Raw genomic sequence first — 23,591 nt, forward strand, 5'->3', positions numbered from 1 at the left:
TTCATACATTTCCAGGAGGAATAACAGAGGAACATCACTCCACACGGTTCTATGAAAAGATTCTCCAGAAATGTTACCTAATGGGGAATCCAAGTATTTACTAAAGCAGACATTTCAGGAGAACTGCCAGATGCTCCTCAAATAATAAAGAGTATTAATCATCTATGTGAACTTTATATGACCAATAAACAGCAAAAAATAAAAAATTCTGCATTAATTTTGTAACTAAGGAAACAAACAAATGAAATATATAAAAAAGTCTCAAGAGCAGGATCATACAAAGTTATAAATGAAGTCGATGTTCCATTTGTTAAAGCACAAATGACTTTTCAGTATTACAAAAAGTTTCACACTTACAAACTATTGTAAGTTAATACTGTCATAATCACGGATCAAAACCAAATTAATAGAACAAAACTGTTACTTGTAAATTTCTATATAGGTAGAGATGAGTGAAGCAATTACAGTCCAGAATGTTAAGGATTAACCATTTAGGGGTATTTCAATTAAACACTGGAAGTCACAGAAATAAAAAGTTGATCCATAATGAATGCTAAAATATTTTTTTTATTTTTAAAAAGTTTTTGAATGACGAATTTTGAATAAAAAAAAATCAAACAAATTTACATTATAAATGCATTGTTACCGTCAAAACATTTTTTTTTTCATGAACTGCTTTGTTAAAGAAAAAAACAAAACAAATAAAAAAGATATACTAGCCCAAATTGACCAAAAAAAAATATCTGTGAACTATATCCCTGGAGGGCTGTTCATCTCTGAATACACTGGAATACTTTTTGAATACTTTGCAGGCTGTGATACTTTATGTGCATGCAATTAAAAATTTGAGAGATCGAACCATCATGAGGTTAATCTTTATCTCTTTTTGGTAGGAAGATGTCCTAAAAATGAGCTGATCACAAGGTGTCCTACTTCTAGGACCCCCAGCAATCAGCTGTAATTTGTGGGGGAATCTGGCAACAAGTGTCCAATTCTGCTGCAGTGCCACCACAGGGCAAGTTAAAGGGGTTTTCCCATCAGAGGCATTTATCCTCGGTATTTGTCATAAATGTCACATAGATGCGGGTCCCACCTCTGGGACCCTTCACCTATCTCTAGAACGGGGCCCCCTAAACCCCATTCTACCTTTTCCTGCTCCCTCTGCTTCCCTGGCCACTTACCGACTATATGGTCGGGAGTTACGAAAACAGCGTAGCTCGCTGAGCTACGCTGTTTCTGTAACTCCCATAGTAATGAATTGCAGTTACGGAAGCAGCGTAGCATGTGGGCTATGCTGTTTCCTACTTCATGGGCAGAATTCACCTGCCGCTACACAGAGTGGCAGAACGGGGTATATAGGGGGGGCACCATTCTAGAGATAAGTACGGGTCACAGAGGTGGGACCCGCATCTATCTGACATTTATGACATATCCTGTGGATATGTCATAAATGTCTCTTATGGGAAAACCCCTTTAAGCATTGCTTGATGCCCATTAAAATCAATGGTCTGCCTGTGCAATTCAAGACTGGGTCCTCCAGAGAGTCATTCTTTGTAGCTGGTCTCCATTGATGGCTGTTTGCCACTACTAATGCTATATTTCTCAATAGGGTATTTGAAAATTGGGGTTTTCAAACCAGACAGTCTCTTTAATTCCATAGAAATCCTAAATTTCACCTAAAAATTCATATAATAAGGCATGTGTGCACGGCCCGTGATTACAGGCACGGCCGGCCGTGGACACACAATCACCCACATTTGCGGGCCGTGCTCCCATTATAAAGAATGGGAGCACAGTCCGTAAAATAAAAAAATAGGACATGTCCTATTTTTTACGGAGGCTTTCTACGGCCCGAGCACCTTCCCTTAAATGTACGGGAAGGTGTACGTTGGTCGTAGAAATTAGTGTATCAGTATTTTGATCTGCAATTACGGTCTGTAATTGCGGATCAAAATTACGGTCTTGTGAGTGGGGCTTAAGTAACAACTTAGCCTCCAGCAACTGGGGACCCCATGGATCTTGAATACTAATGAATTTCAATACCATTTTAGTGGAGCAGTGGAAAGAAAACAGTATAGCACTGGGGTTCTTTACACCCATCATAGAAAATTATTCTGGAGGCCCACCTTCCATCGATAAAAAAAACATGCGCACATTAATTTTTAATTGCATTGTAATCATTGTTGCTATCATTGTACACACAGGACATACCATCAATAAGGTCTAACACAATATATGTAAATCAACCCAGAAGAAAAAGACCCTAGTGCCAAGTGCTTGGTTCCAAAATCAACTGATGGGGTGGTCTTCTGTTGGACCTTTGAGATCCATTACTGTGATGGAGCCTGGAACCACCGGAGGATATGCTGGTGGCCCAGCCTGACCCTAAATTCTAGGTCATCTCTCCATTGGAATGAATGGGAATTATTGCAACTTACGAATTAAAGCAATCATAGGTTTCTCTGCCGATTCTCTAAGTAGCGCTACATGTGTAATTGAGCAAAGCAGAAAATCCTCAAGTCAATGTAGGGATTCTTCAACTGCATATCTTTGAGGAATATAGTGAAACCCTGTTTTTTTTTTTGCTTTTCGTATCCTGCATACACCATATAGTTATGCAAATAAATTCCCAATGAACTGCTAACAAATCTGCTTTTAAATAAATTTCATTTCCAACTATTTTGGAGCACATTTTTTAAAGTTATGTTTTTTATGACATTTATTTTGGGGATAAGTTTGTTGACTTTGGTGGAATTGTAGTTTTATTATGACCATTTGTTTTCACGGCGATCCCTATGATCTACCAATGAAACGACTTAATTAATAAACTATAACAAGCTGCAGAGTAAAATATGAAAAAAAAATCATCATAATTGCAAAATTATTATTGAAAAATATTTAACCAAATGCCATTAGGAAAGAGTTATCTGTAGAAATTTCTTGGTCGATACAATGACTCTCTTGAATAACTGTACTGTCATAAAGTAAACAATGCAATGATCTGTAACTTCACATCTTATGCATTATCAAGTTCTCTGGTCAATTTCGACCTATTGGGAAGCCTGTTGCGTTGGGTTCTCTGGTTTGGTGTCCTGGGTAGTGGGCGGTTTGCTGTTCCATGGACTATTGTTTCCCAGTGCAGGTGAGTTGTTGAAATCTTCTTCATCATCCATTCCATTAGCTGCATCATATTGTGTGTTTTCTAGTCTAGTGATTAGCCTTTCATCTTCATCTCCAAATTCGCCTCCCATCAAAGTTGGTTCTCCTACCACCATCACATCCTGTGAACAGCACAGACCATTATTATGTGGGCACCTTTAGGGAAAACAAAAAAACTATCGATGACTTAATGTGGGACTGGTATTGTGCTATCTTACACAAGGCATTGTAAATGCATTACTGGAGATCAGAAATTGATCATGGCATAATTAGGAGAAGCTCTGGATGTTTGTTTTAAAGCCAAGAAGCACCAACACAACAGCATTGTGAGGTTAGCTGACAGTCTGGTCCTAGGACAAGTTATCAGATGCCCAACAACGCTGATCATAGACCTTTAAAATAGCTTGCTCCCTATTTGCCATATTAAACATTTAGTAAAATGTAAAGTGGTCATATTACACTCTTCCTTGCAGCCTGACTCAATGTCAGGAGGGAGGAGGCAAAGCTCACTTTTTCTGATCTCTTGATTATGCCTACTGGTTCATGTTTGATAGCATATTGTACAAATTCCCTTATCTAAATGGAGTTTGTACTAGTGGCAGATACTTTTTGAAAAACACTTAACACACTGCTGAAATGTAATATAGTAATGCATCTTTATTAATAATAAGTCTATATTGGGAGATTTATCTGCAAATATTTAATATTCCATTTGGATTGTACATAAGGTAAAAGAGTCCCCAAGTGAATAGGGCTGAGCTGAAATACCAGACAAGGCGCATGGGCAAGCGTGGAGCTGTTTCTGGAAATAAAAAGGCAGACTTTTTTTTATAATCGCATACAACTATTTCAACTATTATACAATTACTTATTTTAAGAGCCATAACAAGACAAGGCTAGTGATGGGGGGGTTCATGAGAAAAAGTGTACAGGCACTCAGGATCCCTGACTCAGCTCAGCCCATACGTCAATGGCAATGTATGTGATATGTCCCTATGACATCAGATGATATTTAATTGATAACTTAATCAAGAATTCACTTTAAAGACATAATGAACAGAACCATTGCTTGCGGCATATTGTCATTTTTACTACAAAGAACCATCTCGCTATATAAGGGCAAGGAAATGTCATACACATTACAAAACCGGTCCATATTCCATGATAATTTCATTGACGCCTTCATTGTATGTAACCATACAGGCATATCTTAAAAGGGGATAATTAAGTAAGGGAATTATCATGGAATAGGGACTGGTTTGGCATAACAGGCCCATAATTTTTGCCTGGGCCCATTACTTACCAAACCGTTTCGTATTCCACGATAATTCCGTCTGACTCTTGTTTTATCGCCTATGCATTTTTTTGTAGTGATGAGCTGTAAATAAAGGGGAATTTGGTTAAAAAGAGATTGAAACACACGATACAAATACATAATAGTAATATGTAATAGTGTACAGTAAGATACAGTTGTACATTTTCTAAAATAATTAGCAAAATATTCCAGTCATTTAATTAAGAGTTGTAAAAATGTTTAAAGAAAAAAAAAAGTTAAACTGAAGAGTTTAATATTTTTTTTAGATTATAGTGTAGTATAGAGTAGTGTGGCTGTCAAGTATTTTCCAGGAAATCTTTTTGTTTTGAATTTATCACACATTGAAAATACAAAAAATTAAATAGACTTTATGTGGCTTAAGCTGGCCATAGACACTGGGCCGCCATCAGGGCTGCTGTCAAGGTCCCAGCCACAAGTATGGAAAAAGAGGGCACGCTGCTGCCGTTGCAATCGAGCCAAGATAATTTTACTATGGGGAAAGAAACGGGTCCACGGCGTAATTGGGCCTGTTATTTCCCCAAAGTAAAATTATAAAGTGCTTAATGGCTGTATTTCAGTGGGCCGCAGTGAGAGGTAGGCAGTGGTGCTCTGCTTCTCCTCACAGGGCTGTGATATGCATGCTGCTTGTGAGGAGCAGGAGACTTCTACCAGGCAGACCACGGTGGCGAGAGACATCAGGGACGTCCTGCAGCCAGTCAGAAGCAGCAGAGTGGTGAGTGACCGTGGGTGAGAGGTTAGGGAGGTACTGGAGCTACTACCTCTCTATGTTCTGTACAGTCAGCAGAAGCTACAGTGCAATGATTTTTTTTTTATGTGTCTCCCCCTTCACAGAGCCCCTGCTACCCACTGTCTCCCCTTTGCCTCTCCACAGAGCCCCTGCCACCTACGGTCTCCCCTTTGCCCCTCCACAGAGCCCCTGCCATCTGATGTCTCCCCTTTGCCCCTCCACAAAGTCTCTGCCACCCTCTATCTCCCTCCTTACCTTCAACAGAGCCCTGCCACCCACTGTCTCCCGCCTTACCCTCCACAGAGCCCCTGCCACCCACTCTCTCCTCCTTGCCCTTTCACAAAGCCCCTGCCACCCACGGTCCCCCCTTTGCCCCTCCACAAAGCCCCTGCCACCCACTGTCTTCCCCCTTACCCTCAACAGAGCCCTGCCACCCTCTGACTCCTGCCTTCCCCTCCACAATGCCCCTGACACCCACTGTCCCCCTTGCTCCTCTGCAGAGCCATTGCCTTGACCCTCCCTTCCTGCCAATGCTATTTTCCCTTCCCCCACAGAGCTCTGCCATGTATTGTCTCCTTACCCCCGTCAGAGCCTCTGCCCACTTATTGTATCCCCCTGCCCCACCAGTGATCCCTGACTTGTTAGTATCTCCCCCCTGCAGCCCCCACAGTGCCCCTGCCATGTTGTGTTATTTTTGCCCCCCAGAGCCTTTGCCAACATGTCTCCCTCCTGTGGCCCCCCCCTGATAATGGAGTGGTGGGGGCCCAGACTTCTTGGATGTATGGGACCAAGAAATTCCCGTTGTGGCCCTGCATAGGCGTGTGATTTTTATCGGTGGATCTAATGTCTATGGGGACAGCCCATTTCCACCCCGATGCCTCCCATCTGGGCAAACAAGCACTGGACAGGTTGGATTATACTAATCTGATCCTATGTTTATGGTAACTGGTACCAGAGGTGTCTGGCTGGAGAATGAGTCAAGAAAGATAAATTCAGCTAAACAATCAGCTTTATTCTGCTCTAATTAAAAACAGACAGACAGATGGGAGGAGAGCACGACCAAGATGGAGTCACCATCCGAAAAAGTCTAATGTGAAAAACAAAGTAATTCACAGCAGATTAACTCCTGACTATAATTTCACTTTGTTAGGAGGTGGTGAACAACTTTGTTTTTTGCATGGTACATTTGGGGTGGTGACTGCCTCCATCTTGGTCGGGCTCTCCTCCCATCTGTCCAAGGCTGTTTTTTATTAGTATAGAATGAAGCTGGTTCCTATCTATCTTAAAGATATTTTGTAGACTTAGGCCCAAGAGACAGAAAGAGAGAGAGTAAGACCTCATGCACACGACCAGTGGCGTAACTACCGCCGTAGCAGCAGTAGCGGCTGCTACGGGGCCCGCGGCATGAGGGGGCCCGTGTCGCCCTCCGGCACGGGCCCCCACCATGGCCGCTATGGCTGCTACAGCGGGACGCCACTGAACAGTACGGCAGAGCAGGGAGGTATCTCCCCGCTCTGCCATTAAACAAAAGACATGTATCCCCTATCCACAGGATAGAGGATACATGTGTGATCGCTGGTAGCGATAGGGAGAACTGGGGACTGAAAGTCCCCTGAAGTTCTCCATCACAAACCTCGGACTTCCGGGGTCTGTGTCGGCAGCTCCGGAGAAATGAATGGAGCGCCGGTCACGCTTGTGCGCATGCGTGACCAGCGCTCCTTTCATTTTTAGTGAGCTGCCGACACAGACGCCGGAAGTCAGAGGTTAGTCATGGAGAACTTGCGGGGACTTTCAGTCCCCCGTTCTCCCTATCAAAGCCAGCCATCACACATGTATCCCCTATCCTGTGGATAGGGGATACATGTCTTTTATTAGGTCTGTAAAGTCTTTATCACACTGTAGGTCGCATTTTTTTGGGAGGGGGGAGCTGTATGGCGTTCCCTACAGGGGGGGTGCTGTATGGCGTTCCGTACAGGGGGGGACACTGTATGGCGTTCCCTACAGGGGGGAGGACGCCTTATGGCATTCCCTACAGGGGGACGACACTGTATGGCATTCCCTACAGGGGGGGGGGCTGTATGGCGTTCCCTACAGGGGGGGGCTGTATGGCGTTCCCTACAGTGGGGGGCTGTATGGTGTTCCCTACAGGGGGGGCTGTATGGCGTTCCCTACAGGGGGGGGGCTGTATGGTGTTCCCTACAGGGGGGGCTGTATGGCGTTCCCTACAGGGGGGGGCTGTATGACGTTCCCTACAGGGGGGGGGGCTGTATGGCGTTCCCTACAGGGGGGGCTGTATGGCGTTCCCTACTGACGCCCCCTGTAGGGAACACCATACAGCCCCCCCGTAGATAACGCCATACAGTCCCCCCTCTAGATAACGCCATACAGCCCCCTCTGTAGATAGCGCCATACAGTCCCCCCTGTAGATAGCGCCATACAGTCCCCCTGTAGATAGTGCCATACAGTCCACCCTGTAGATAACGCCATACAGCCCCCCTGTAGATAGCGCCATACAGTCCCCCCTGTAGATAGCGCCATACAGTCTCCCTGTAGATAACGCCATACAGCCCCCCTGTAGATAGCGCCATACAGCCCCCTGTAGATAGCGCCATACAGCCCCCCCTGTAGATAGCGCCATACAGCTCCCCCTGTAGATAGCGCCATACAGCCCCCCCGGTAGATAGTGACATACAGCCCCCCCCTGTAGGGAACGCCATACAGTCCCCCCCTGTAGGGAACGCCATACAGTCCCCCCTGTAGGGAATGCCATACAGCCCCCCCCTGTAGGGAACGCCATACAGTCCCCCCCCCTGTAGGGAACGCCATACAGTCCCCCCTGTAGGGAATGCCATACAGTCCCCCCGTAGATAACGCCATACAGTCCCCCCGTAGATAACGCCATACAGTCCCCCCGTAGATAACGCCATACAGCCCCCCCCGTAGATAACGCCATACAGTCCCCCCGTAGATAACGCCATACAGTCCCCCCGTAGATAACGCCATACACTCCCCCCGTAGATAACGCCATACATCCCCCCTGTAGATAACGCCATACAGCCCCCTCTGTAGATAGCGCCATACAGCCCCCCCCTGTAGATAGTGACATACAGCCCCCCCTGTAGGGAACGCCATACAGTCCCCCCCTGTAGGGAACGCCATACAGTCCCCCCTGTAGGGAACGCCATACAGTGCCCACTGTAGGGAACGCCATACAGTCCCCCCGTGTAGGGAACGCCATACAGTCCCCCCTGTAGGGAACGCCATACAGTCCCCCCGTAGATAACGCCATACAGTCCCCCCGTAGATAACGCCATACAGTCCCCCCGTAGATAACGCCATACAGTCCCCCCGTAGATAACGCTATACAGTCCCCCCGTAGATAACGCCATACACTCCCCCCGTAGATAACGCCATACATCCCCCCTGTAGATAACGCCATACAGCCCCCTCTGTAGATAGCGCCATACAGCCCCCTCTGTAGATATCTACAAAGGGGGCTGTATGGCGTTATCTACAGGGGGGCTGTATGGCGTTATCAAAAGGGGGGGTATGTAAAAAAGGCACTATCTACAAGGGGGGGGGGTTGTGTGACACCCGGGGGAGGGGGGGCCCCAGTCAAAAGTTTGCTATGGGGCCCAGTCTTTCCTAGTTACGCCCCTGCACACGACCGTAAGGGTTGTTACTGTCCGCAAATATGGATCCGACAGTCACACATGCGTAGCCGTCCGCAAAAGACTTCTATGGATGAGTCCGTGCCACAGTTGCAAACAAAAATAGGACATGTTCTATATTTTGCGGATCATTTCTATGGCCCGGACACACAATAAAGATATGGAAAGGTATCTGTGGCCAATAGAAATGAATGGGTCTGCAATTTTAGCCATAATTACGGATTCTGTAATTACGGATAAAAACTAAGTTTTTTTATCGGCACGCCATACAAAAAAGGTTGCCGACCCCTGATATACAGTACATGCTACTGTGCTTGCTCCTTCATTATTAGGATTGATGGGGTTCCGAGGGACAGGGACACAGGATAGACCATCAATGTGGACTTAATAGTAATATCTATGATTACGTGTTCTATTCCTTCTTGACAATATGATACTAACACCTTCTGAGTTTCAGATTATATCCTGTTTATGTCCATGACAAAGAGAGTCACATGCAAAGTAGACAAGACCGGTATTAACATAATGACGCTTACAGGTACTTGACTGGATAAGTTGAGACTTGCGGCTGGTGGCTTTTTCTTGGTGTATGTGCTGTTTGTGTTTGCTGTACTGCTGGTGGAATTTTTCCTTTTCCGCCTCTTGGTGGTCGTCTGTCTTGTAGGTTCTGCTGCGAGACAGAAATAATATAGCCATTTGAGAAATTTGTGATCATGCATTAATACGTTTTTGGAGACATACGAAGAAGAATTTATAATAAAAGCTATTCATCAAAGGTCAGCTCTATCTATGATGTTACATGCGATCTGGCCTGACTTCCAACATCTTTTATATATACTTTACCAACCCTGCTGAATTGTATCCTGCTTTCCAGTTGGCATCATTGTGTGGAGTGAGTAGAATGCAGTAGGCAGAGAGAAGATCTCACCATGCCTATCAACCCTGTCTTGTCACCTACAGTATTTCATACAAGCAAAATTGATTTTCAATACTTAAACAAGTTCTTTATCCTACGGAATTGCTTATACTGTACTTCTACTATCATAGAATAGAGGCTGAAAAGAAGAAAATATAATGATACAATCAATGCACATGTCTTCTGTATAGCCATCATTTTGGCATGAAGATTTTAAAAAAGATATTCATTTTTTTTGGTCTTTTTGTATTTTAAAGGGGTTGTCTGGTTTAGAAACATATTTTTAAATACCGTATTAGAGAATTTTGAGTTACTAGGCGGTATCCCCCATTCAGGACCAGAGCCGAGAGTGACTACAAAAAACATTTGTCGCTCTGGAGGATCTAGAATAACCGTGCATTACACGGACAGCCCGTTTATATCAATGGGCATCATGCAATAAATAATTTCTCCTGTGGTGGCACTGCAGGGGAATTGAACACTTGCTGTCAGGGCACCCTGCAGATTGCTCCTGATTTCTGGGCTTATCAAGAACAAGACATCCTGTGATGCTTATCAAGGGACCCTACTAACAAAAAGGTTTTGTCCAAAGAGAACAATCCCTGAGTGCTGCTTATTTATATATATATATATATATATATATATATATATATATATATATATATATATATATATATATATACACATATACATACACACACACACACACACACACACACACACACACACACACACACACACACACACACACAGTATTGTATATGTATAGAACAGGAGTGACCACATACAGGCTGTATAAGACTTACCTGGTGGTGCAACCATTCGCTGCCATTTTTGAAACAAACAGGTTTTCAGACAGTCCCGTGGACTTAGGTTATATGTTTTATGTCTTGACATTAATTCTTGCATTGGCTCCAGTATTACACACAACTAAAATAAAACAGAAATTCAAGACATTATATTCAACAGCCCCTAATAGATATAATTACTTTACTAAGAATTAACAGACTAAATAGTGTAAATGAATTTTTTTTTATTGTGTTTTAATCTTTTATGCAATATTCTAAGATGTATCTGTTTTTTTTTTTTTCAGTATTCAATGGCTCATTGTGAGGGATAATGAAAAGCCAATATTGTATTGAACAAATTACAGCATCAATTAGATGCCCTAACACCACAAGTTAGATTCTGACTGTTAATCCGCAAGGAACTGCATGCTGAATGTAAAACAGAGCGCCCCTTATATCTGAGGTATCACATAACCAATCCCCCACTTGAAAGGTGCACTGTTGCCAGTCGGGTGCTTTCTCTGGTGCAATCGGCCATAGAGATCTGCAGTTGTGCATAATACAAGAAATGTTCTCAGAAAATCTATATCTATAAGGGTATGTGCACACACACTAATTACATCCGTAATTGACGGACGTATTTCGGCCGCAAGTCCCGGACCGAACACAGTGCAAGGAGCCGGGCTCCTAGCATCATAGTTATGTACGATGCTAGGAGTCCCTGCCTCGCTGCAGGACAACTGTCCCGTACTGTAAACATGATTATACTACGGGACAGTTGTCCTGTAGCAGGGCAGGGACTCCTAGCGTCGTACATAAGTATGATGCTAGGAGCCCGGCTCCTTGCACTGTGTTCGGTCCGGGACTTGCGGCCGAAATACGTCCGTCAATTACGGACGTAATTAGTGTGTGTGCACATACCCTAATACAGAACAGCTCAAGAAAAAACACAAATCACAGTGACCTTAGAAAAACTACTAACAAATACTGAGCTATTAAATAAAACGGGTACAAAGCATCATTAAATAACCAGGCTAAATGACAATATTTATAACAGCTTTTGACATGTCATTGATCTGAGGGGCCTCCCCATCTCTACAGAATGACAGGGCCGCAGTACTGATGTGACAAAACCCACCTAGTTTTAGATGCTTGTAACTGGGTCTCAGTGCAGAACTCTTACTTCTGCACACTGACACCCCCTTACCCACACACCAACTTCAGTGCTTGCAATCATTGGACGCTGCACATTGACATTGAGTTGTGCTGGCAGGGGTGGGGAGGTACACTTTATATAGGAGCATCCTTGCCACCAGTGGCTGAGCTGCTGTAAATCCGGGTCCTTCTACCCAGGGACAAACTGACTATTCAGACATTAGCGCACTGTGGGGGCTTCTGGCCCATTGATCAGTTATAACACTTCATTTGTTTAAGTGCAGGGCCTGCCAAGACCCAAGTGTATCATGGCTTTAATGGTCTGTAAGGGGCCGATGAACGTTTGTACCTGTGGCCAAGATCACTCTCAGTCCGCCCCTTCTTCCACCCCATAGGCATTGTCACACTTGCTGCACAGAATACTAATTTTTTTATACTTATTTCAAAATAATTTTAGAAAATTTCAATATCTCCTATGAAAAATGAACCTGAATGTATTAAACAGACTAAAACATAATTCACGTAAGTGCTGATCTTGTGACTTTAAGTAAATAATAAAGAAGCGGCGGCTCTGGTGGGGGGGGGGGGGGGCTGTAGTCAGAGATGGATATGGAGTTTGGCTGTAGGAAACACAACATAGAAAACCTGATCCTCTCCCGAATACATTTCTAGAAGTTAGAGCTGTCACACATTTGATGCTGGCAGGGGATGTCGACAGCGCACTGTGATAATGACTGCAGTCTGACACCACTGTCTCTTCGGCATTTTAATCTGTTCCCTTTCTAACAATTGGTTTCAATGACAATTCTCAATTAGCAAGAAATATTCTTCCCTCTTCATGGCAGGCTGCAAAAAAAGTGTAATACGGAGGATTGGTGAGAGCTAGGACTAGATTACTTAATGGCTTCTCACTGCACAGAGAAGACGGCAACCTTAGTTTTTTATTTTCCCTCCATGGTCCTTTGGCCTATTCCTCACCCCCTTGGTTGCAGTTCCTCCATAGAAGGCCCCATAGCAGCTTTATGGGCTGGCTTGATGGCATTTTTGGCATAACCCTGTGAGAATTATAATTGTGGTCTAGGGTTGCCCTCCAGATGGATGTAGCTCTGCCCACAGTACAAAGTGTGTTAGAGTTAAAAGTAAGTAAATAAACACATGAAAGAAACCCGAAATAAAGTTGTCCATGAGAGAAGGAGCCGGGGCGGAGAGGAGACAGAACATAATGATTGTCTGACGGCACCGTTGTACATTGATGCTACGATTGACCTGCTGTCATAGATCCTTGTAATATTAAAGGCAACCTGTAGGGACAGTATCACGGTACTGGAGAATAAGACAAGAAGGAGGGGGGGGGGGGGTTATGTGCTATGATGACAATGAGATGACTGTTGCCCCTGCTGCCAGTGGCACAGGCTGAAAAGTGACAAGGTGTCAACTTATTTTGAGTACTCCAGTGGAAAGAAGGAAAACTGCAATATTTAAAAAAAAAAATGATGTATAATAACATGGAAAATACATTAAATAAAAAAACTTGATTCAAACAATAGGTTATTTACAAAAGTATTAGAAAGTTGCAGACCCCTGGCAGCGGCAACATTTTCAACTGTATTCACCGTTGGCTTCCTGCACCGCCATCCTCGACAGCAAGCGGGGCTGGGCATACAATGATGGAGCAGGCTTGTGCTGTGAGTGGCTCGGTGCAGGCAGGTGTGATGCAGTGACGTCATCGCACCTGTCTGCGCTGATCCACACACAGAACAGACCAGAGGAGACCTGCACTTGGATCTCCTCCATTCGTTGTAGGAACATGGCTACGTGTGTATTTATTTCATTATTTTTAGGAGACACCACGGGGACATTATATTGGGGTTAAATGGGGGCATTAAAATGTGTAGGGGTACTATGGGGCATGATACTGTTTTAGGAGGCAGTATGGGGGCATGATACTGTGCAAGGAGGCACTATGGGAGCATTATAGTGTGTGAGGGGCATTATGGGGGCACTAAACTGTTTGAGTTGGGAAATATGGGGGCATTACACTGTGTAAGGAGGCACTATGGGGGTATTATCTGTGGGAGGGCACTACCGGGGCATTATACTGTGTGAGAGGGTAATATGGGGGCTTTATACAGTGTGAGAAGGCACTATGGGGGCATTATACCATGTGGGGAAGCACTATGGGAGCATTATACTTTGTGGGAATGCACTATGGGGGGCATTATAGTGTATGGGAGAAATACGGATGTAGCCATCTTTATCTTGACTCTGATAACTTACTGCAGTGTGATATCACAAAACAAAAGCCATTGAAAAGTCTTTGAAAAAGTCAGGATCAAGGATCTTGCTACTGTTTATTAATGCGCTAAAAGTCAAGATAAAGATGGCTACATCTGTATGGTGCCGTTAAACTGTGTAAGTTGGGAAATATGGGGGCATTACACTGTGTGAGGAGACACAATGAGGGCATTATACATGTGAGGGCACTACGGGTGCTTTATATTGTGTAAGGGGGCACTATGGGGATATTATACTGTGTAGATAGGCACTACATGGCATTATACTGTGTGTCGAGGCACTACGGGGGCATAATACTGTGTGTGTAAACTATGGGGGGGGCATTATTATACCTCTTGCAGAAAAGGGGGGGCACTCATGACATTTTTTCACTGGGGCCACCAATGTTGTATGTAAGATGCTAATGCTCCAATGCTAATATGATAGTGCTGCCTGATAGTGACATTATATTGTTCTGTTCATCGCCTTTCCATACACAATACATAATTTCCTGTGGCTTTGTCAATTAATCTTTGATTAATTTCTGCAGCACAAAGATTTGCCTAGCATAGTGGGGGGAATGTAGCTGCTATGAGGCCCATGGGGCGTAGGGGCCCGGCAATAAATAAAGCCAAAGCGATTTTCAAAGTCAAGATACTATGTTGTGTTGCTGTGTATGGCCACTAGATGGCAGTAATGATATATCTAGCAGGCAGCACACTAATCCCCAATATACTGTTCCTGTGTCAGAAGTAATGCTGCTATTTGAAATAGAAAAACATTGTCTTCAAGCACTGGAATTAATTATACCAGATACGGGAAAAAAAAAGGACAAAAACCCCTGCTATGCAAAATACGGCAAGACAAAAACAGATTAAATGGACAGAAATGCACAAAGCTAGCAGGACTATTTTCCTCACATTTAAAAAATAATCCTCCAAAAATACTTTAAAAGTATCAGGGGTTACCTAATTCCTGTATGTGCAAAAAAAAATAAAAAAAAAAATAGCGATCATTTTCAGAATTAGGCCTCATGCACATGAATGTAGCTGTGTGCACGGCCAGTGATCAAGAAGTATCATCTGCGGGTCGTCCGCAATCACGGACCGTGCGCACACAAGAGTGCATTGAGTTTAATGAGCCTGGACTACAAATGCTTCCTCTTTTATTTGCAGTACGGGCTCCGGGCAATGCACGGACCATGGAAACCAAGGTCGTGTCCATTGGCCCATATTATATAATGTGCCCGCATACTACCTGCAATAGCGTATAGCATGAAGATGCAAATGCACGGTCGTGTGCATGGCGCCTTACAGTGTTTCGGGCAAGGAAACGGACAAACCCACATTTAGAATAAATGATATCGATCTATGGAGAATGTGACCATGTGGCCTAGAAAACAGTTTTCAGTTCTATTAGTAAAATATTATTAATAATAATAATAGTTTTTAAAGAAAATGGAAAAATAGGTGTTAGATCTTGTCTGTCTGTCTATCTATCTATCTATCTATCTATCTATCTATCTATCTATCTATCTATCTATCTATCTATCTATCTATCTATCTATCTATCTATCTATCATCTATCTATCTATCTATCTATCTATCTATCTATCTATCTATCTATCTATCTATCTATCTATCTATCTATCTATCTATCTATCTATCTATCTATCTATCTATCTATCTATCTATCTATCTATCTATCTATCTATCTATCATCTATCTATCTATCTATCATCTATCTATCTATATCTAATATCAGATATCTGTTATCTAATATTTATAATTAATCTATAAAACTTTCTTTCTTACTGAGATTTCACGGGCCTACCTTTGTTTCTTGCATAATCTTGCTGACTATTGTCTGTTATATTAATAGTATTATTTATTTTCATATTTTAAAGCACCATTAAAGAGGACCGGTCACTAGGTCATATAAGTTGAACTGGTTTACTGACCTGAATAGCGCTGACTTCCAGATTCCAGCTTTTTTTTTTCTGGACCTTCTCATTCCAGAGTTTTTGGCCCACTGTTGTGTTGACTCTCTCTATGGTAATTTGCTGTAGTTAGCCAACTGGGTGGAGCTAGCTTCCCTGCCTCTGATGGTAGGGCCGCTTGCGGGTAGTTCATGCCCTGTTGGCTGACTACAGCAAATTAGCATAGAGGGCGCCAACACCACAGTTGGCTATATCTCGGCCATCTCCAGGAGAAAAAAACAGCACTGGAATCAGGGAGACAGTGCTATTCAGGTCAGATAACCAGTTAAACTTATATGACCTAGTGACAGGTCTTCTTTAAAGACGTTTTCCCATCTTGGACATTTATGTAGGGAAATAGCTAAAGGCTCATGGGCCCCAATGCAAAGGTTCCTCTTGGGCCCCCCCAAACTTCTCATGGCCGACGGCTCGAAGCTTTCAGCTGCATCGCTGGGTCTCCTAAGTGACCCAATGATGCAGCACTAACCAATAACCAACTAACCAACCAATACATATACCCCCCCAAAATGTGTGCATGTATGTATATGTGTATATAGGAGACAGCATATCTATAGCACTACGACCCTATAGCTATGGATAGGATTAGATACAGTGGCTCAGCAGACAGTATCACTCAAGACCGGATTAGATATAAGGCCCAGCAGACAGTATTATACATGATGGGATTAGATACACTAGCTCAGTAGACAGTATCACACATTATAGGATTAGATACAGTGGCTCAGCAGACAGTATCACACATGATAGGATTAGATACAGTGGCTCAGCAGACAGTATCACACATGATAGGATTAGATACAGTGGCTCAGCAGACAGTATCACATATGATAGGATTAGATATAGGGCCCAGCAGACAGTATCAGATGGGATTAGATATAAGGCCCAGCAGACAGTATCACACATGATAGGATTAGATACTGTGGCTCAGCAGACAGTATCACACATGATAGGATTAGATACAGTGGCTCAGCAGACAGTATCACACATGATAGGATTAGATATAGGGCCCAGCAGACAGTATCACACATGATAGGATTAGATACAGGACCCAGCTCGCTGGCATTGCGGCTCCAGCGCTGGACCTAGGAAAGGTAAGAATAATAATTGTTTTTGTTTTTTATGTTACTAATTTTTTTGTGTGTTTATGTTTTTTTACAGGTTCGGATATTGGACTACTTCAGATTCGAGGACTACTTCGATGACGGCATTTTCTTTATTCTTAAAAAGAATTGAAAAACGAGGGTTGTGTGTGGGATTTTTATTTCGATAAAATATTTTTTCTATATCTTTGTATTTTTCTAAACTTTATTACTACTGCCTTAGTAATAGCTGCTGGCTGATTGACAACGTCCATTACTAAGGCGAGGCTTAATGTTAGACATGAAGAGGCTAACACTAACCCCCATTATTACCCCAGTACCCACCGCCACCAGGGGTACCAGGAAGTGCCGTGCACGATCCAGTACCCGACTATCTGTAGTGATGGTTGGGTACTGGCGCGGCCACAGGCTGGTATTATTAGGCTGGGAAAGCCCAAAAACAGTGGACCTTCCCATCCTGGTAATGCTAGCCTGCTCCTGCTATGTTGTATCTGGCTGGGTATAAAAATGGCCTCTTCCTGGTTAGGTGGTCGGGAGTTACAGAAACAGCCGCTGAGCTACGCTGTTTCCGTAATTCCCATGGAAGTGAATGGGAGCTACGAAAACAGCGTAGCACGGCAAGCTATGCTGTTTCCGGAATTCAGTAGCTACGAAAACAGCGTAGCTCGCCGGTGACGGATCCCGTGCAAATGGTTTCCTGTTTGTCTCAGTCGACGGAAAGCTCAGACGGAACGTCAGAACGGAGCCCTGAGGCAGATTTGAACGAAGCCTAACATGAGGATGTGACAGACTGGTACAGGAGGAGAGAGGGCCTTGCCCGTGAGGGGTTACTATCTACAAGTTAAAAGTGAAGACACAGTAGATGAGGATAGAAGCTGTATACACCGTTTTGTAATGATTACAGGTTCTCGCAAGTTGTAAGCTTTTCTGAAGAGGTTGGTTTTCACGTGGCTTTTGAAGGTATCGATTGTGGGAGGGAATCGGATGTGTTGTGGTAGTTAGTACAAGAGTATGGGTGATGCATGGGAGAAATATTGGAGACAGTGATGTGAGGAGCAGAGAAGAATTTCTGGCAAAAAAATGGAGATTATGTGTGGGGAGGTATCTGGAGATTAGTGCAGAGATGTATGGAGGGGACAGGTTGAGGACAGCCTTTTATGTCACTGTCATTATCTTGAAATTAATTCACTGGGTATTGGGAAGCCAGTGGACGGCCTTTCAGAGAGGACAGGCGTAAAGGAATGAGGGGAGAGGTGGATTAACTGGGCAGCAGAGGTGGGGATGGATTGGTGCAAGGGCATTTAGGTGAGGGCCCAGATGTAGCAGTAGTTAAGGTGGGAGATGATGAGGGCATGCACAAGAATTTTGTTGACTCAAATTTGAAGAAGAGCAGATTGTAGAAATGTTTTTGAGCTGGAGGTGGCAGGAGGTGGGTAGGGCTTGTATGTGTGGTCTGAAGGACAAGGCGGGATCCATAGTAATCCTGAGGCAGCGGACTTGTGAGACTTTGTTAAGTGTGGGGCCTCCCTACTTAATGCCAAAGTTTAAAACCGGGACCACAGTCTCGTACCCCCCACCTCCTGCCTCTAAATCTAATTAGAATAAAAACTGATTTGGAGGGACTTGCTCCTCCGCTACTGGTATGTCATACTGATTTGCCTGCATTCACACACACATATTTGTGTATTTATTGTATAAGTACCTTTGTACTGTATATTTAAGCCACATTGTACAGCACCATGGGAGATGAAGGCAGAAACAACAATAAAATAATTATAGAATGTTGTAAAATTATAAACTTGAATTGGCACAAGATCAAAGGGGTTTTTCCACTGGGCCGACAGAGACAGCCAAGTATATCTCCTGTCAGCCCCGTAGGTATTATATGGATGGTGATAGATGATAAATGTGCTTAGTGGGAAAACCCTTTTAATTATACCAACAAACACATACGGAAGACCTGTTCAATTTATGACTTATATATTGTTTTTTTTTCCAACATCATATGCAGCTTAGGATAAACGGCACTTACCTAACATTTTAAATAACTACATTATATTTCCTATACAGATATTTTTCACTATAGAATCATCAGTTTTACACCGTTTCACCTTATTTAGGTCCCCTCTGGAATAGATTATCTACATTAGTGCATATTACATAGTGCATACAGTATTACATTTTTGAAATGCATCTAATTCTAAGAGTATGCAAACAATATAGATTGTAATAAAACACATATTTTTCCTGTGGTGTACAATTTACTTAAAGGCTTGACAATGTATTCAGAATTTATCACATATTGCTCCTAAAACAACCTACACACACACACACACACACACACACACACACACACACACACACACACACACTGTATGCATATACACGTTTGTTTATATATATATATGCTCTTTTAGCGACTTCTACTAGCAGGGTGCTATACATATGAGATATAGAGAGGTTTAACCACATAACATGAATAAAGAATAAAAACAAGAAAGTACAATAAACAAGAGCTTACTGAGTAAAGACTGATGAAGGAAGAGCGGGGGTCCTGCCCACGAGGACTTACAATCTTCGAGGAAAAAAGTGTACGTGTGGGTAGAAGCTGCTTATATAGTTGTATAGTGGAGGAAGGGTTATTGTAGGCTGTAAGATTTTCCGGAGAGGGGATTTTCAGGTCTGATGTACTCTATAGGGGAGATAACACGGGTATTTGCTATGGTTTTAGTATATATTGGAATTTGCTGGGCTGCAGAATTCTTAATTATCCATCTTACTATTCCAAACTCTAAAGCTGACCAGATGTATTAGATTTTTCGGAAGGATGTTGGCAAACCCTTATTCTTGGTAGAGTGTAAAATGTGGTCCCAGCAGTGGTGTCTGAATGCCATTCATCTCTCTTAATTTCATCCATTTATGTAAATTGGGGAATCGAACATTTTCATTGTTGGCCTTGGAAAAATTTAATCGAGGCTGTTGGATTTCCCAATTGATTCCCATCCCCCTATAAATAAATCAATAAGAAGCACTGGACGTTCCTGGCAAATTCTTGCCTTCTTCATGTTCACATGCATGTTCAGGAAAGCACAATGTCCATGTTAGTGGTTAAAGGGACTATTATATGTTGGTTTTGTCTAGTGTGTTACGGGAAAGGTCCAAAAGGGTGTGGTTTAGTAGGAAAGGGGCGTGACTTATGATGCTCCAATGTGCGCCAAAAAACTGGCACAAAATTCTGGTGTCAACTAAGCCGAATAAAAAATGCCATAAGGACGATAAAAGTGTCTAACAGGTCATGCAAGATGCGCCAATATGATCATGCAGCATGCACCACTGTAAAGAAATTGGCGCATTTTGTGCCTGCCTGCTCTAAATTTACGCTGTCTGACTTTTAGGCAGCATTAGATATCCTGGGCCACTGTGTTTATCATGACATTTTCAAAGAATGAATGTCTCCTATACATTCGAGCAGAGAAACATGTTTTTTTTTTCTCCACTTGTCAACTGACGTTTGATAACAAACACGTAGAGGGAGTGATCGGAGGTGTACAGTATCTTTAGGAAACAGCATGGGAAATCTTTCCTTCCCTTTGAGCATCTCACAGTAGTGTTGTTGAGTCACATTTCCTTCCTCTTAGTAGGACAACATGTCAGCATGCCCATTTTTTAAAAAAAAGTTATTTGTTGAACAATGCAGGTGGTAATATACAAGGCATTGTGTACTTATATCTAATAGTATGATTAACATAAAAGAGCTCTGCTTGCTCTATACGAAGGTCTCATTGGGAAATAGCTTCTGGTCAAGGGTAAAGTAATATTAATGCTTTTTTTTAGCTTTTACAGAAAGACACGCTACAGTAAATGTATCCATAGCACGTCTTGGATATTACATTAATAAGTTTATGTCTTCATAATAAAATACAAATACAAAATAAATAAATCAAAATGTAGAGAATAAAGCAAAAGCATGTCATCTGAGATACATTTTCAAACAAATGAAAAATGTTTTTGGGTGAAGTAGGTGAAAAAAATTATTATTTGACAAATTCCTCATTCTTATGGATCTTTTGTTAAAGGAACACTAAACCTAGAACTTAAAGGGGTTATCCAGGTTTTTAAAATTGATGGCCTATCCTTAGATCGACATGTTGGTTTGTCTATTTTCAAAATAAAGTGTCAACCCCGTTAAATATTTTTGCTTCTAATGATAATGAGATGACTATGCTAACCCTTCCCTAGTCTACACAGCAAAGCTGACAAGTGAGCTGTGGAAAAGTGTAAATGTCAGACTGTTGTGCCCTTTACTGGTTAGTGTGAAGCAACAAAAGTGTTTACTATAATAAATGTATGGGTGACAACACCTTTAAAATGGTGGCTATATTGTCACCAAACTTTCCCAGAAAGAGTCAAGATTAAGGAGCCACTGAAGACAATTTTTAACAACTTAAAAGAAGAGGATGACTCAAGGTTTTTATTTATTCTTCATAATAGGCTGGAAATGCCTTTAAATTTACAAAAGGTTCTGTTTCAATATCAAGTGCTTATACTGGGTGCCCAGTCCCAAAAATACATTTCACAAACTACTGGCATTGACTTAGATTGTATTTTGCTTTTCTTAATGATGTATACACCCAAAAATAGCTGTGACGTATCGAGGCATGGACTCCACAAGACTGCTGAAGGTGCCCTGTGGTATATGTCATCAAGACGTTAGAAGCCCTTCCCACGTAACCCCTTCCCACCACAGCCTTTATTCAGATTTTCATTTTCGTTTTTTCCTCCCCACCTTCCAAAAGCCATAACGTCTTTATTTTTCCGTCGATATAGTCCTATGAGGACTTGATTTTTGCAGAACGAGTTGTAGTTTTTCGTAGCACCATTTATTTTGCCATATAATGTACTAGGAAACAGGAAAAAAATTATTTGTGGGGTAGAAAATGAAAAAAAAACAGCGATTCCTCCATGGGTTTTCGCGCGCCGTTTTTACGGAATTCACTGTGCAATTAAAACAACATGTTAACTTTATTCTGTAGGTCGATTACGGCGATACCAAATATATATAGTTTTTTCTATAATTTACTACTTTTACAAGTAAAAAGAAAATGTATTTTGTTTCGCCAAATTCCGAGAGCCATAACTTTTTTATTTTTCCGTCGATTGAGTGGTATGAGGGCTTTTTTTTTGCGGGATAAGCTGTAGTTTTTAATAATACCATTTTGGTGCACATGCGACGGTTTGATCACTTTTTATTTCATTTTTTGTGGGAGATTAGGTGACCAAAAAATAGAGATTCTGGCGTTTACCTTTTTATTTCATTTTTTGTGGGAAATTAGGTGACCAAAAAATAGAGATTCTGGCGTTTACAATTTTTTTTTACGGCATTCACCGTGCGGGTTAAATAATGATATATTGTAATAGTTCAGACTTCTACGGACGCGGCAATACCAATTATGTTTATTTATTTATTTTTTTACTATGCTCTAGGGGGAAAATGGGAAAAGGTTTTTTTTTTACTTTTACTATTTTTTATTTTCATTACACAAAAAAAAACTTTATTTAACTCATTTTTACTTTTTTTATTAGTCCCCCTAGGGGACTTCAACTAGTGATCGTTAGATCGCTTGCATGATATACTGCAATACTAATGTATTGCAGTATATTATGATTCTGACAGGCAACTATTAAGCCCTTAATAGGAGCACAAAGATGGCGGACCTGGGGGCCTTCATTAAGCCCCCAGGCAGCCATAGCAACCATCGCCCCCTCCCCCCGTGATTGCGTTGCGGGGGGCGCGATGAGCTGTTAGAGGGGGTCTCCCCCTCTTTCTAACGATTTAAATGCTGCGGTCGCTATCGATGCCGCTCGTTACTCTGAAGTGTCGGCTATAACAAACAGCCGACACCGGCATCTTATGGAGCGGGTTCACTCCGTGAGGCCGCTCCATACTTCCCCCTACCCGACTTTGGCGTATTGTTATGTCAAATGTCGGGAAGGGGTTAAATCCTTTTAGTTGCCATGAGGGACCTCCATGGATCGGCCTTGCTTTTCCAGCACATCTCACAGATGCTCAATCAAATTGAGATCTTGGGAATTCGGAGGCCAAGTCAACACCTCTAAATCTTTGTTATGTTCCTCAAACCATTCCTGAATATTGTTTGCGGCTACATAGACCCATACGTAGTAAGCTTTGATTCACTGTGTGTTCTGACATCTTTCTATTATAGCCAGAAGTAACTTTTTCTGCAATTGTGCTACAGTATCTTTTCCGTGGGATCAGACTAGACGAGCTGGCCTTTGTTTCCCATGTGCATCAATGAATCTTGGGTGCCAATAAACCCTTTTGCCGGTTCATTAGTTGTCCTTCTTTCGACCACTTTTGGTACCTGCTACCCACTTCATACCTGGAACACCCCACAAGACCGGCTGTTTTGGAGATGCTCTGACCCAGTCGTCCAGACATCACAAT

The 23,591-nt window shown here is 42.5% G+C and overlaps 1 protein-coding gene across 5 annotated transcripts in view; it reads right to left on the bottom strand.

Moving 5' to 3' along the window:
- Positions 1-547: 547 nt before the first annotated feature.
- LDB2 (LIM domain binding 2) overlaps positions 548-23,591 on the bottom strand; it is a 318,333-nt gene continuing 295,289 nt past the window's right edge. The window contains exons 6-9 of one of the 5 annotated variants that reach the window (XM_075858397.1): positions 10,616-10,739; positions 9,430-9,560; positions 4,463-4,537; positions 548-3,281 (exon numbers count right to left, since the gene is read on the bottom strand). In XM_075858397.1, the coding sequence (XP_075714512.1) occupies positions 3,051-3,281; positions 4,463-4,537; positions 9,430-9,560; positions 10,616-10,739 (561 nt within the window). In that variant the 3' untranslated portion in view covers positions 548-3,050. Of the gene's footprint in view, positions 3,316-4,462; positions 4,538-9,429; positions 9,564-10,615; positions 10,740-23,591 lie in introns of all 5 variants that reach the window. The other 4 variants (XM_075858390.1, XM_075858411.1, XM_075858403.1 and 1 more) reach the window with 4 other exon arrangements.

The sequence above is a fragment of the Rhinoderma darwinii genome, chromosome 1 (assembly GCF_050947455.1).
Source record: "Rhinoderma darwinii isolate aRhiDar2 chromosome 1, aRhiDar2.hap1, whole genome shotgun sequence".
NCBI lineage: Eukaryota > Metazoa > Chordata > Amphibia > Anura > Rhinodermatidae > Rhinoderma > Rhinoderma darwinii.